At 42.9% G+C, this 14,482-nt stretch overlaps 1 protein-coding gene across 2 annotated transcripts in view; it reads right to left on the bottom strand.

The window, feature by feature from the left end:
- Window positions 1–3,962: 3,962 nt before the first annotated feature.
- Window positions 3,963–14,482, bottom strand: part of EBF2 (EBF transcription factor 2) — a 119,779-nt gene continuing 109,259 nt past the window's right edge. The window contains exons 12-16 of one of the 2 annotated variants that reach the window (XM_019291234.3): window positions 14,267–14,332; window positions 13,997–14,174; window positions 11,994–12,179; window positions 10,548–10,715; window positions 3,963–4,600 (exon numbers count right to left, since the gene is read on the bottom strand). In XM_019291234.3, the coding sequence (XP_019146779.1) occupies window positions 4,581–4,600; window positions 10,548–10,715; window positions 11,994–12,179; window positions 13,997–14,174; window positions 14,267–14,332 (618 nt within the window). In that variant the 3' untranslated portion in view covers window positions 3,963–4,580. Of the gene's footprint in view, window positions 4,701–10,547; window positions 10,716–11,993; window positions 12,180–13,996; window positions 14,175–14,266; window positions 14,333–14,482 lie in introns of both variants that reach the window. The other variant, XM_010408276.4, reaches the window with a different exon arrangement.

The following is a 14,482-nucleotide window of genomic DNA, read 5'->3' on the forward strand; positions in this document are numbered from 1 at the left end:
AATTTAGTCCAGGGAAGGCCAGGATAAGTCAGTCCCAGTTTTGAATTTTGATTTTGGGCTTTGACCAACTGTATGCTCATAACAAAAAGGGGGGTGTCCAAAAAGGACATCTCCCTGTCCTAGCCTTCGAGTCCTTTCCTCCCCCAAAAGGACTGAACTCTCACAAAGGTGATATAAATCAATAAAAGAATGGTCAAAAAGACCATTAATGATCCTCTTATTCCATGCCCAGCCTAACCTCAGCCTGGCTCTCCCCAGTTGTGGTTGGGTGTTTTACAGGTAAATCTTCATATCTTGATGTAAAAACTCTCACATAACGTTTTATACCATTTTTAAAGTGGTGTTGTTACCGTGAGTGACCCATAAAAATGACAAAGAAGCAGATTGAATACTCGGAAATTAAGATAATTCCCCCCCTCATTTACAGTACAAAAATTTTATTTTTTTTGTTAGGATAATTTAAAGTTTAAAACTGAAGTAGACATATTCATTTTACAAACAAGATATTCTTCCATAAGTAGGACCATTAAAAACAGTAAACAAAAAAACCAAAACCCAAAAAGCTATCTTTACAAAAGCTCTGTGCATAGCAACTTCATACTGTATATAACTGACAAAGCAAAAAAAAAACCCAAAAAAACAACCAGCCAATCCCAAACAAACCCCAAAACTATACAGGAGGGAGAAATGAGGCCTTAATTTACAGGAGAGAGGAAACAGTTTGGAGAAACCATGCATATTGGAAGTGTGCAAAGAAAGAGGGAGAGGAAGGTGCTCTACTGAGATAAATTGGGAGATCAAACCAACTCTTCCAAAGTTCTGATGAAATTTGTCGTTCCCTATTGCGACACTTCCGTCTTCCCAGTGGCAAAGAGGAAAACTCTCAGGGAATTGTCAACAGCAACCACTCAAAGAGGGCAGGTTTGCTTGTTACACTGAAGAAATCCTCACACATCAGTTTTTACATCATTTTTTCCCTTTGTGTTGAGTGTTTTGCCACTGCAAAAGTCCTTTTCCATGGCCAAGGATTTCTGGCTGTGTTTATTTACAGGTGTTTTTCTCTGTAAAGCTCAATGAATTCTACACTCATCTCCAGTACCATGATTTCCCTGCATGAGCAAAATCCAGGCTCTAAATAATTCCTGGGGGGTTTTTTGTTTTCATTTCTTTTGGCTCAAAGCAAACCAGATTTTTCATATTTGCATCAACACAGGCAGTTCCTCTCCTGGAGCAGCTTTTTAGGGAGGTTTCTCTTTTTCACTTGGATTCATGGCTCTCCCACTTGGGCAACTGGACAGAGCTGATAAAAACAACTGAAGGGTGAAAGGAATGTTCAGTGTTCCAGAAACTTTCCTTTTATTTTTTTATTTTTTATTGCCAGACTGTCATTTTTCCCCCTGAATCTTCCCAGGATTTGAGTGATGTGGTGGACCTTTCTCACGTGCCTGTGCTGACTATGAAAGAACAACACAGAAGGATGGACAAAACCCAGCTTTTCCCATGAAATACCACTTTTTGTTTTTTTAATTGGAAACCTTCCTGACTGAGGTTTTGTAATGAAAATCTGATTTGTTAAAAAAAAGGGAGAGGATTTAAAGTAACAAGCTGCTACTCTCCAGCAGGTGGTCTGGAAATTCCTATTGATCTGGAATATTTGCCAGACATAGAATGTTGAGCCTATTTGATAATCAATTTTAGAAGTAGCCTGTACAGAGAAGGACAAGGGGAATATTCACCATCTTCATACTTTGGAGCTGTTTGGGGATTTTAGTAGGTGGGAATGGAGGAAGGGGTTTGACAGAATGAGCCTGGTTCATCAAGACAATTTTTGGAATTAGAACTCAATGTGTTTTCACTGAAATTTATGGAAGTTTTAATCCCAGCTCTCCCAGTCCTTAATCCGTTTTTATCCCTGGATAAATGCATAATTCCAAACATGAATTTGGACCTCCCACTTAGCCCTGCTGGGATACCAGTACCTATGAATATACGAAATACTTGGGGGGTTTTGTTGTTGCTGTTTTGCTGTTTGGAATGTCCAGGTCAGACCCTGTGCCCCGTTGTGTTATTAGAGGTACAGTGACAACTCCAGACTTTTAAACATCTGTGATTCCTTGGTATTTCAGAGCTCCCTTGGTTTCAGGGGTGCTGGTTGACCTCCAGTGACTGCCACATCCTTGGTGGCACAAAGGGCACTCAGAGAACCTGTAGAGACAATTAGCCTGCAGTCGCAATTAACAGGGATTTATTTGATTTCATTTTTTCTGGAACTCAGTTTCAGTAGCCTGGCTGTGAAAGCCTAACTCTATCCATGTTTCTTAAACCCGCATTATTCTCACCAAATCTCTCTTTAAATTGTCGATTTGCTGATAGAAGTTGGGCCTTGAGTTGTAGAAGAGATTAACCCACCTAGCCCTTTTCAAAATGGGACTCAATGGCATTGAGAAGGCACCGAATGAAGACAATGCCAAACCTCACAGCACAGTCAGCAAAGCAAAGCCCCTTCCCAACAAGTGGGACATCTTCAGGAATGGCCAGAGCAGCCCAGTTGGTGTCTCCAGTCCCTCCTTTAAAACTCCACGTGCAGTGAATGGATTTAGCCCATAAACTGACCTGTGCACTACACCAGGAAAGGGAACTTGGAGGACCTTGTCCCTTCCCTGGAAGTGCCCAAGGCCAGGTTGGACGGGGCTTGGAGCAGCCTGGGACAGTGGGAGGTGTCCCTGCCCATGGCAGGGCTGGCACTGGATGGGCTTTAAGGTCCCTCCCAACCCAATCATTTCAGGGTTTTCTGATTCTGTGCCCTACTCTCCTGCACAGGCAGCCCTGTGCGCAAACCGTGTCCTTCACGTGAGGCTCCATCAGGTGATCCCCCCTCAGCCTCCCATCATCATCGAGCTGTGGATCTGCAGAGAGGATTTTTGGCTCTTTCTAATCCCAATCAGCTCCACAACAGCTCCAAATGAGCTCAGCCATGGAAGTTGTCCCAGTTTGGCCATCCCGAGCCCATCACAACTTCTACCATCCCTAAAGATCACCAAGAACACAATTTTCCTTACCCATCCATAAAACTACTGGGCAAATGGACAAGTTCAGATCCAGGGGCCTTATTTAGGGTTTATTGATTAACATCAAGGTGTTTCCATGGGAACAACTCTCCATGCAGCCGTGAGTTGTGTGAATTTTAGAGGGGTCTCCGTAGTGTAGCTGATTTTTATTTTTTTCCCCACTAAAAATGGCTTTCCAACACCCAAATTCTTTTGAGTGCTCTCTGGTTTAGTTGGATAACTCGTAACTGATTTTATCAGACTTGTCCTCACCTTCCAATTTCAGGAGAGGAGATGCAAAGGAGAACTAAACTCTTTTTTTAGGCTAAAATGCAGAAAAATTCAAAGCAATTGATTACCTCTATGAACTTCATTATATAACTGGCAAATACTTACCATTTTTAATGACTCAGGATAAAAGTGCATAAATCATTCCAATACATATTCACCCTTTATAAATGCACCCTTAATATGAAGCATAACTGAATTTAAGGTGTTCTAACTACATGGAAAACCCCAGAGAACCCTTCCCCTCCTAATTCATACATTGAACCTATAAAATAAACTCAGTACCTCATGAAAAATCCGATTCACTCAAATCCCTAAGTGCCACTCACTCGTCAGCTGGGTCTTTGAGACTTAGCAGTTAATCTTAGTACCTGAATAGTTTAATTGAAGCAAAAAATGGAAAGGGGGGAAAGATGAGGAGGGTGAAAAATTCCTACATGACCTGTTTAGCACAATGTAGGTAAAAGTTTCTGAGGGTTTTGTTAATCAGAAAGAATCCTATACATCCTTGCACATGAATTCAGTAAGAGGGGGAAAACAGTGAGGAGCAATTGCAGCAGTAATAATATATCTCAAACTTATCACTACATTTTTGCATCATCTTTCTTCATTGTACAACTGGAGGAAAAAATCCAAAAAAGGGTTTAATTTCTACCTCTACATACAATAAGTTACAAGTTTATTTATTTAAATAATTGTAAAACATCTTACATTTTTTTAAAGAGGTTAAACTATAAGCAAATACACACATACACCAAAGTTCCATCATTCATGTCTGTTTGTCCTAGAAATTCTTTCATGCTGGTACCCTGTTTTGTTGAATTGTTTTTTCTGCATAAACTAAATCGATATCTGAAAGGCTCCATAGAAAATAGAAACTTCAACTTTTTTACCCCTACAAAGTAAAACAAATTGTATCCAAAATATCAAGCTTGAATCATTTTGCCAATTTCTTTTTTTCCTTCGAATATGTTACAAATCTTAGGAAGGTTTTCGTGTCTTCCAGGAAAGACTTTGCATTTCTGATTCCATCCTGCCAACTCTTGTTCATCCTGGCTCTTGCTGATTCTTCATTCCCAATGTTTGAGGAGTTGATGTGGTTGTGTCAGAAATATGAAACAGGTAAAAGATGCAGACTTCTATCTTGTCCAATCCATAAAAAATGTTCCTTTTTTTTTTTTCCCTGGGCCTGGCTTTCCCCCAAAAAAGAGCTTGTAGTGCTATTTTTTTCCTTTTAGTGGTCCATCACAATAAGTAGTTTTGTGCTGTAAAAGAAAAATGAAAAAAAAAGAGGAAAAAAGGGAAGAGGGAGAGTAGCAAAGCTGCCCCTTCCTTACATCGGGGGAACGACAAGACCAGTCATGGCTGAAAAAGAAAAGCGAAAAAGATGAAATTGTGGCAAAATGTTATGGAACAAAATATATTCGAGCCCTTCATCCTCCTGTGAGCAGTCAGGAATCACAGAAGGGCCTGATCTGAGGTTAAATTAGAGTTTTAGTGTCTTTAAATGTTTGGGTGCTGTAATGAGAACTGTGAGAACTGACCGTGACACAGGCAATGGGCAAAGGGCTATTCCAAGGGAAAAGGGAAGAAATTTCTTCCTGTGAGGGTGGGAGGGGCTGGGATGGAATTCTCAGAGCAGCTGGGGCTGCCCCTGGATCCCTGGAAGTGCCCAAGGCCGGGCTGGATGGAGCCTGGAGCAGCCTGGGACAGTGGGAGGTGTCCCTGCCATGGCAGGGGTGGCGCTGGAGGGGATTTAAGGTCCCTTCCCAAACCACTCCATGATTTTCTGATTCTGTGAAAAGCCAAGGCCCACCAGGGTAATTAAAAGGATGCAAGAGAGAGGATTAATTCAATGCACATGCATTTGCAGAAAAACCTTCCCATTTTTGGGTGCTTATCTCTGGAGAGAAGCCCTTGGAGATGGACATTGCTCAGAACTGTCCCCAAAATTCTGACTTCTCAAGCTGAACACTCAAAACCATCCTCAAAAACCAAAACCGAGCAGCGTCTCTGCTCCTACCCACCCTGCTCATCCGCTTGGAAGGGCTGGGAGCAAGGAAAGGTGTGGAAGCCAAGGGAATCCCTCCCTGTGCTGCTGGCAGGACCGAGCCAGGGAATTCCAAGCCCTGAAGCACGGGCCAAGGCCCAGGGCTGGGTTTTGCCAGTCTGATTCCAGTGGAAACAATGGAGCAGCCTCACTTCCTCGCTGGGTTTGCCCCACAGTCTGAGCCACTGCAGCCTTACCTGGCACACTCCCAGAACTCTGCGCTTATGTAAATTATTTATTAGTCACTCTCCTGCCTTTAATTGCAGCTCCACTCCTCGTAACCAACAGCAGCAACATTTGGAGCTGCCTGGAACCGGTGCTGCTCCCCAAGGTTTTGAGGGGTAAGCTGAGTTTAGATGTATTTATACAACAAATGAGTGAGTCACGTTTTCAAAGGGGCCTCGGTGCAGTGCGAGGTCCTAATCCTGCAAAGATTTACGTTCACTGGAATTTGTGGGATTATTGGTGTGCTTAAAGCCCCGTCCCCCTGAGAATTCTTTTCACCTTTTTGTTGAGAGGGTTTACAAAAGTGCTTTGGGCAAGTTCATGAGCTAACACGAGCCTGTCACTGGAGCTGTGTTTTTAAACAATTGTGGATACGGTCTGTGATTTAGTACAATAGGAAAATAAATATTTTCATATTTTCTTACTGACTGGGGCCGAAGTCCCGGCCAATTTTAGCAGATAGCTGAAAGAGAAAGTGAAACCCAACAGCCTGAAGTCAAACAGATACTTTTTGTAATTGCTTTGGAATTTGCTGTTGTTCCTCATATTTTCAACCCTAAATAAAGCAGGTAAACACTTTCATGCCTGTTTCTGGGATATGTGTGAGTGCATTAGAAGAGAGGATTTCTGATGACACCAAGGATGCTGCTCCATTCCTTCTCCTCACCCCCAAACCCCAAAATAACCCAAATGGAGAGCTGGGCATTGACCCCATGCCTGCCTTTCTGTCCTTAGAAAGGAAAACCTGATTTAGTCTTGGATTTCTGCCCTGCTCCAGGCTCTGCTGGGCTGGAGGAAGAGGTGAGCACATGCCCTCCGTGCTGGCTCCATCCCACAGGTATCCCAGGGGAGCAAATCCTCCTGCTCTGCTCCAGGCAAAATCATCCAGGCTGGCTGCAGGAGTTTAAACTGTTTGTCTGAGGTGTCCTGGCTGGGTCTTTTGCCTGAAGCCAGTAAAGGAGCTCCTTCACAGACGGTGCCTGGCTTGTCCCCATCTGGGGTGACCTTTTCTGGCTGTTGGATGTCTGGGCACAGGGGCTGCACCCCTGGAACAGCTTAGCCTGGCTTAGTTTCAGCCATTCAGGGGCTGGTGCCAGTGTAGTTTGAGCTCTGTTCCCCAAGAGTCAGTCCATAATGGCATAAATGCTTTTTTGTGACACTATTTTTACAGTATTTTCACTTTTTTTAATTAGGGAAAACTTCCAGCAAAGCAAAGTGAAGTTTAAACCTGAGTTTCTGCCATGTCTCTTCAAAAATATTTTGAGAATACTTGTAGATGCATCATTTTGGGAAGTTTCTTAGCTTTAAATGAAAGTACATTTTTTACTGTAGGGTTAGAAATATTAATAATAAAATAATATATGTACTGGAATGGAACAGGTTTCCCAGAGAAGCTGTGGCTGCTCCATCCCTGGAAGTGTCCAAGGCCAGGCTGGACAGGGCTTGGAGCACCCTGGGATGGTGGGAGGTGTCCCTGCCCCTGGCAGGGGATGGCACTGGATGGGCTTTAGTGTCCCTCCCAACCCAAACAATCCCGGGATTCTGTGATTCCATGATATGATTAACAAGTTCTAGAACACAGAAAATCCAAGCAAAGCCCAATTTGTGTCACTGGCATTTCATTCTCAGCCTCTCCTCCTGCAACAAAGAACGAGTCAGTCAAGGAATATTGGCTGGAATTCTCACCTGGTTTTCCCCAGCTCATCTCAAGGCTTCTCTCTCTTTTCACACACCCTGCTCTGCCCATTTCCACCCCACCTCCACTCCCCGTTGGGGCTGCACTGTCAAAAGCCTATTCCCAGCCCGGATCGCTTTTTATTGAATGTTTGGGAGGTTTGGATTAAGGTCTTACACTGCTAGCAAAGCTGTAATTATTTTTGCCTGTATTACTATATATTGAATCGATGTAACTTTTCAATAAAGGTGGTTCAATGCAGGACACTCCCTGATGAGTTGGGAATATAGCAACCACCAGTCATTATCCCAGAGGGTCTTTTTTTTTCCTCTTGGAGGGAAATGGAAAAAGAATTAGAGATGAGCCTTATTGTATTAACCTTGACAGCTTGCAATTATCAACTGAAACACTTGATTAAAATTGTCACAAGGTTGGAGAATTTTTTTATAAATAAATAATCAAAGATGGGTAGTACCCAGATGATCTGGTGATAGGCACCTTTAATGGGTGTAATTAATAATCATCATAAGCCTGGAGAGTACAAGTGGCCTTTGGAAAACTGTCTTGGCGTGGAAAAGGACTCGCTGCAATTCCAGCATGAGAACTGGGAAGGGGATTCACGCTGAATTCCAGGATCATGGAATGGTTTGGGGTAGAAGGGACATTAAAGCTCATCCCATCCCACCCCCTGCCAAGGCAGGGACACCTCCCACCATCCCAGGGTGCTCCAAGCCCCGTCCAGCCTGGCCTTGGACACTTCCAGGGCTGGAGCAGCCACAGCTTCTCTGGGAATTCCATCCCAGCCCCTCCCCGCTCTCACAGGGAGCAAATCCTCCTAAAATACATTTTTGGAAAAAAAACCCTCTCTGTAAACTGCGTGAATAATGGGGATGCAAATCTGAGGATGAAGATTGCACAGCTGCTCCTGTTTAGGCTGGTTTAAGCCAGGCTTAAACACTGCTGTGGTTGACATCTATCGAAGCTATAATCTAGATTTTCATTGCTGCCTGCAAGGAGAGTGGCATGCTCTGAGGGGCTGGTAAATAATGATGATGATGATGATGATGATAATAATAATACTAATAATAATGATGATAAAGATTATCATCCTTTAAATGTAAATATATAGGTCTATAATATATATAATTATTATCATATATTGAGGAGATGTTTTGCACATATTATGGGTGGGGAAATTCAGAGTTAATGGCCTTTGGGAAGGGGCCTGCACATATTCACTGCTTGCCCTGTGCTTCTGCTATTCTCTCTCCAGCAGCATTTACTGATGCCTAAATTTGATAAATAAGTAAATAAATCCTAAATTCCACGCCCAGCACACCTATCCCTGGTTTCCAGCCCCAGGGGATGGCCTGGCAGAGGGGATTATCCATCTCCCACTGCCTCAGTCCAGGCAAGAAGCCTCTTTGAGAGCCTCCCGTTGACTTTTTGGCCACATCTGTCTGTCAGCACTGTGGGAACGTTAATTTGGATATCAGGCTGTGTGTACCTGGATCCTTTCCAGAGCATGTGCTCCCCAGCTTGCATCAATTTAAATATTTCAGCTGGAATTTGCATCCATGGCTGGAAGAGTTCAATAGTTACCAAGACCTGGCCTAACAAACCTTGTTTCTTCTTGTTGTGTCACTGACCAGTCCTGTTTTGCTGGGTACTTAAATTTAACAGCTGTAGAACATTAATATACTTATGTCTGTGTTGAGGTACAGGGAGAAATCCCACAAAGAAAGGGATGTGGTTAATAAACTCTGTATCCATTTATCTCTGCTTTTGCTAATTCTGCAATTATTCACAACCTTAACTCCTAGATTAATCCTGACCAGCTCAGGAGTGGGCTTTGATCAGTGAAAATGGCTGGATGTCAGGTTTTAGCTTTGAGATTTTGTAATATTTAGTACTAAAGCTCCATTTTTAGAATCTCTCATTGATTACTGATCTATAGACTGGATAAAATATGATGTGAACACCAAACGGCAAAAGTGGCCCCACCTGGTTTCTAGTACTTTATTTCTTCATGGGTTGAAAGGGAGATAAACCCTTTCTAAGCAGAGCCTTGAGTGTTACCTTAAGGAAAATGATTTATTTAAATACTCCAGTAGATTTTTGATTTGTCCTTTTTCTGTCTCCCAGGAACAGCCTGAGTGGTTTTCTCTCTGATTTGTGTTTAGCATCACCGCAGGTAACTCCTTAATATTTAGGCTCAATATTTAGGCCTTCTCTACACAACAGTTAGACAAGTTTAACTTTAAAACAGACTTAAATCTGCGCATTCACATGGTGAGATCAATGGATCTACCCATTCATGGGGAGAAAATGATCTTAGAAAAGTGTGGATTTTCATGTAATTGGGGCAGGGGAAGAAGCTGTTTCAGAATTCTCTGAGTTAGCTTTTAAAAACGTAACTGGTTTTGCTCAGCACACTTAGAATTTCCTTATTACATAAAATAATCACACTTTCTGCAAGTCCCTGTGGCCCAGCTAAGGGTTTATATCACACCCAGCCCAACAGGTGCTGTTTGTGGGGCTCATTTGGAATTACCACTGGCTCTTGGCACGGCTCAGTTCCCAGAGTTGTGTTTCCTAGGCTATCTCTAGTGAAGGCTGAAGGAGCCAGATGACTTCCCAGGCCCTATAAAGGCATTTTTTATGGAGACTTGGAGCATATTTATGTGCTGCACACACCCCCCCAGCCTGTTAAAAGCAAGAATTTGGTACAGGTTTCCATTCTTATCTCACTGCTCACATTTGTTTCACAGATCACCTTTAAAAGGGCTGTAAATGGGCTGTGGGGCTCAATTCCCGGGCTGAGCCTAAACCTTGCAGCAGGTTTGTGTTCTGGACAGAGCTGAGGATTAACTCTGCTCTGTTTAACAAGTCCCCCAAGCCTGAGGAGAAGTCATTCCCCACAAAAGAGCTGGTATTCCACTATATTCCAAGGAAATACGTCCCTGCCTGTGGTGGGGGTTGGAACAGGATCTTTAATGTCCTTTCCCAACCCAAACCACTGTGGGGTTGAAAAGCAGCGTTGGGTCAGACCCTTCCTGGTGGAAATCAGTGCCTGGCCCCTTCTTTAAAGCCAAAGGCTTGGATTAGTCCTTTAATCCAGCTGGGCTGGGGCAGGTTCTCACTCCTGAGCCCTGCAGTATCCGTGTGGTGGCACTCGGGTGGTGGCTGGTGGCACTCGGGTGGTGGCTGCATTTACCCAAATGAAAGTTTTCGTGTGAGTTAATAGGAACACGTTGCTCACCTCTGAACCCATTCCCGTTGCCACTGGAGCAGGCTGGAGAGGGGGACCCTTGGGGTCTGATGACAGGAGCAAAGGCACTCTTCTGTTTGACGGCGGGGAACACGGAGGAGGAGAACGGGAGGATGGAAGAAGTGCTGGAGGAGCCGACTGTTGGACTTGAAGACATCACTGCCAAAAGAAAAAAAAAGGGATTTCTCATCAGAAATTGGGTAAAACTGCTTCAAGAATCTACTGCCTGATTCCTTGTTTTGCCTCTCAAAGGAGGTCTCATTCTCTCAGTGAGTATACTTAGAGTAAGTCTGAAGTAGAGAGGGAGTTAATAGTTCAGAAGAAACAGTGCTTAATTCTTTCCAAATTAAGGGTGAGGATGCCAGAAAATTGAAAGTCATCAAGGGAAAAACAGAGTCAATAGGAACAGTAATGGCCTGTCCACTCGGTGTCCTTGGAATTTGGGAAGGTTGGCAAATCCTGTGTCTTCCACAGTTTTGTAAAAATTCAATTTCCTTGGTTTCAAGCTGCTGCTTAGATTTTACTCTAAATTGGCTACTTTTAAAAGAAGTGTCTTACAAGAAATAAGCCCCTTTCTATGTCCAATAACTTGTTAAGGAACTGTTTGCTGAGCTTCCAGAACAATATCAGCCGTTCCTCAGCAAAAGGAGGAACAAACAACAATATTTCATGTGAATTCCCAGGTCTCTTGGAAGTATTAGTTTGAAATCACAGTAACAAGATGCTGGAGACCCGGTCCTTTCCTTATGGAAAGCTCCAGGAGAGGGGATGATGATGATAATAATAATAATTAAAAATAAAATAAAATAAAATAAAATGAAAATAAAAATAATCTGTTTAACTTTTCATCCTTTTTTAATATATACACATATAACATATATTTAATGATTCACTTACACCATAGCTGGTGGTATCTACGTATTTTTTTTGTTTTTCACACATTCCCTAGCCAGAGGGAAATGAAGGTGTGGAAGGAAGAGTGGCTGCTCATGGTGAAACAAGCAGAAATTGAGAGCTTAATTCCATTGTATGCTATGTTTCTGGTTATGAAGTTAATATGGTTCCGCAGGAAATTAATCCCCAATTCAGCTCTCAGTTATTGATAATGCCTTCAAACTCATAAAAAACTATTTCAGAGAGGCTTTTCCCCAGGATTTGCAAAAGTCTCTGTGCTAAAAGCAGTGGCCACTTGCTTCCTAGAGCTGCAAATTGCACCTCATTTCCCACTGTGGCTTTGCCACTCAGGAATCTGCATAAGGATAAGAAAATGGAGGAAAATAAAGAACAACACCCCAAAAATGGGACCACTTTCTAGTTTGTACCGCAACACACCCGAACACAAAGAGAACCTTTGACAAAACCTGCACTAAAGCCATTTTTGCTGGGTTTTTGAGGCAGGAGGAGGCGGAATGGGTGGAAATGAGGGTGAGGCCGTACATCCATAGGGGGATCCCGTGGGGGAGCCGTTGATGAAGCCAGGGGAGCCTGGCACGCCCAGGTTGGACATGGGGACGTTGCTGTAGCCGTTCATGCTGTTGCTGGAGGTGCTGTAGTTGGACTGCTGGGGGGTGGAACTGGACGAGTACCCTCGGGGGGAGATGCTGCTGGTGTTACGGATGTACCCTGGAAATAAAGCACATTTCACAACACCTCTGTGGCTTAAATCTTCCTCCTGTGCATTGCCTGCTTAAATAAATGTCATTTAAATCCAGATTGTTTAAGATGTTTAGGTAATACCAATAAATTCAGTGGTTTTTTCCTGCAATTTAAGTTCTAAACCAACTTTTTGAAGTGATCTGATGTATATTTTTCCAATAAAATTTGATTTATTAAAATTCTTAATTCACTCCAAGACCTGGACTACATTGTGTGTTTACCCGGGGTAGAATTTATAATATATGGGATTTTCTACCGTTGAATGGGGGAGGTTTTAGTCTTCAAATTATTGTTGAATTGTTTAATTACAGATAAATTACAGATAAAGCAAGTACATTACTAAGGGGAAATTAGAACCCATATAAAGTTTGTAGTTTAACTTTTAATTTACTCTACCTGGGAGAAAGAATAAACTGGATAAGTAAAACCGATTTTTGTTGTATTTTGCTAACAAATATTTGAGAGCCAAAATGTAGCTTTTTTTTACTCCAAAAAGAGACCTGAACACTGTAGCTACCAGCATAAAAGGACAAAATAATTATTCCAGCTGCAAAAGGGTTTTTCCATGGAAAAGTTTTCATTGGAGAGATTGATATGAAAATTACATTAAGAGTAGTCACTGTTTAGATATAATATTTAAGTATATCCAGTCAAGTAAGTTCTACTCATTTATATTATGAGGTTCTAATTCAGGGCTTTTAAGACCTCAAAAAAAAATGAGCCAAATTATCTTCATGATGAGTTTTAACTTGGCAGATAGAAAATTAACTTTATAGGACCTGGGTTTGCTGCCTTAGAGTGTCAAACACAGCTGATTATTGCAATCAGCCACAGTCAGTGTGGGCTGAAAATCAAAATATTCAGGAGACAGAAAAGTTGATAATTCTTCCAATGTTAATACATTGTGTTATGGGTTGCTTTCCTCACAATCAATAGTGTATCTGGAGTAAATGTAATGCTTACAATACATGAATATTGGTAAGATTAACACTGAAGCAGCAGCCTTAAAAACACAGGCTTGAAAACCTCTGTGTGAGGTTTTTCCCAGCTGCTGCCATTGCTGTTTGTGAAAACAGAGATATAATCCAAGAAATTGATATTTTGAGGGGGACAGGGAGAGAATTCAGGGGCAAGTTGGTATCAGAAAGCAATCTAAAATTATTTCAGATAAGACATGGGGGCAGCACCACCCTTTGGGATGCCCAGAGTTAAAACCATCACTGGGCACATGGAGAGGCTGGAGAACTGATCCAGGGAAAAACGATTGGTGTTGAAGAATGGTTAGAGGATCAGGGGCATGGATCATTGATAGAATTATGGGATCAATAAAAGAGCTGTAGCCTGTAAGCAATAGGCCTGTGTGTGAGAAAAACTCTCCATGAGAAAATTCTTGTGTGAAGATAAAACAGGGCTGGGAGCAAAGAGGGAGTTTGAAGATTTGCAGCTGTTCAGATAAGACCGGGAGAGAAGGGAGGCGAACTCTGAATTCTTTTAATCATAACATAACTGTAGAAGCTTGCCAATGTAAGTCCAATTAGGTAGAAGCAGAAATGCGCTTTGATAAGTTTTAAGCCACTTAAGAGTTAACGAGCTGGTATACTATATAAGTGCCTCTGGATTGCTAATAAACGGAGTTTTGCTCTTATCAACCACATTGGTTTTGGACTGCAATTTTCTCCCCCCGCCGGAGACACCGGGCCCTTGTTCTCCTTTTTACAATTCCAACAGATTGGGAATGTGACTGGATTGGGTTTCCAGAGCTCCGGGAACGCTTCAGGGCTCACCCTGGTTGTTGCCCTGCGCCGACTCGGAGATGCTGACGCCCAGCTGGCTGCCGTAGGAGTTGATGCCCATCATGGAGCTGTGGGCAGGGGAGCTGGACAGCGCCGGGATCTGCGCGGGGTTCCGGGGGACGCTGTACAGCGCCTCGGCGATGTCGGCCGCACGCTTCAGGATCAGGTCCTGCGGAACGGGACAGGGCACGGCTCAGCGCCGGGAACGGGGGAACCTCCCCAGGGGCTGGGGCTGGACTGTCCCACCCCCGCCAGCCTGACCTGGTTGTTGTGGGGGGTCCCATACAGGGCCTCGACCAGGTCAGCAGCTCTCTTCAGCAGCATTTCCTGCGGGGGGAGAGGGAAAGGGGTGTTTTAATGGCAAAAAATAGCTCTGTTAAATAAAACAAAGTAAAACAAATATACAGTAAACAAAGAAAATAAATAAATAAGAAACAATAATTAAGTGAAATATATAATAAATAAAATAAGATTGAA

Source organism: Corvus cornix, chromosome 22, assembly GCF_000738735.6.
Source record: "Corvus cornix cornix isolate S_Up_H32 chromosome 22, ASM73873v5, whole genome shotgun sequence".
Classification (NCBI taxonomy): domain Eukaryota; kingdom Metazoa; phylum Chordata; class Aves; order Passeriformes; family Corvidae; genus Corvus; species Corvus cornix.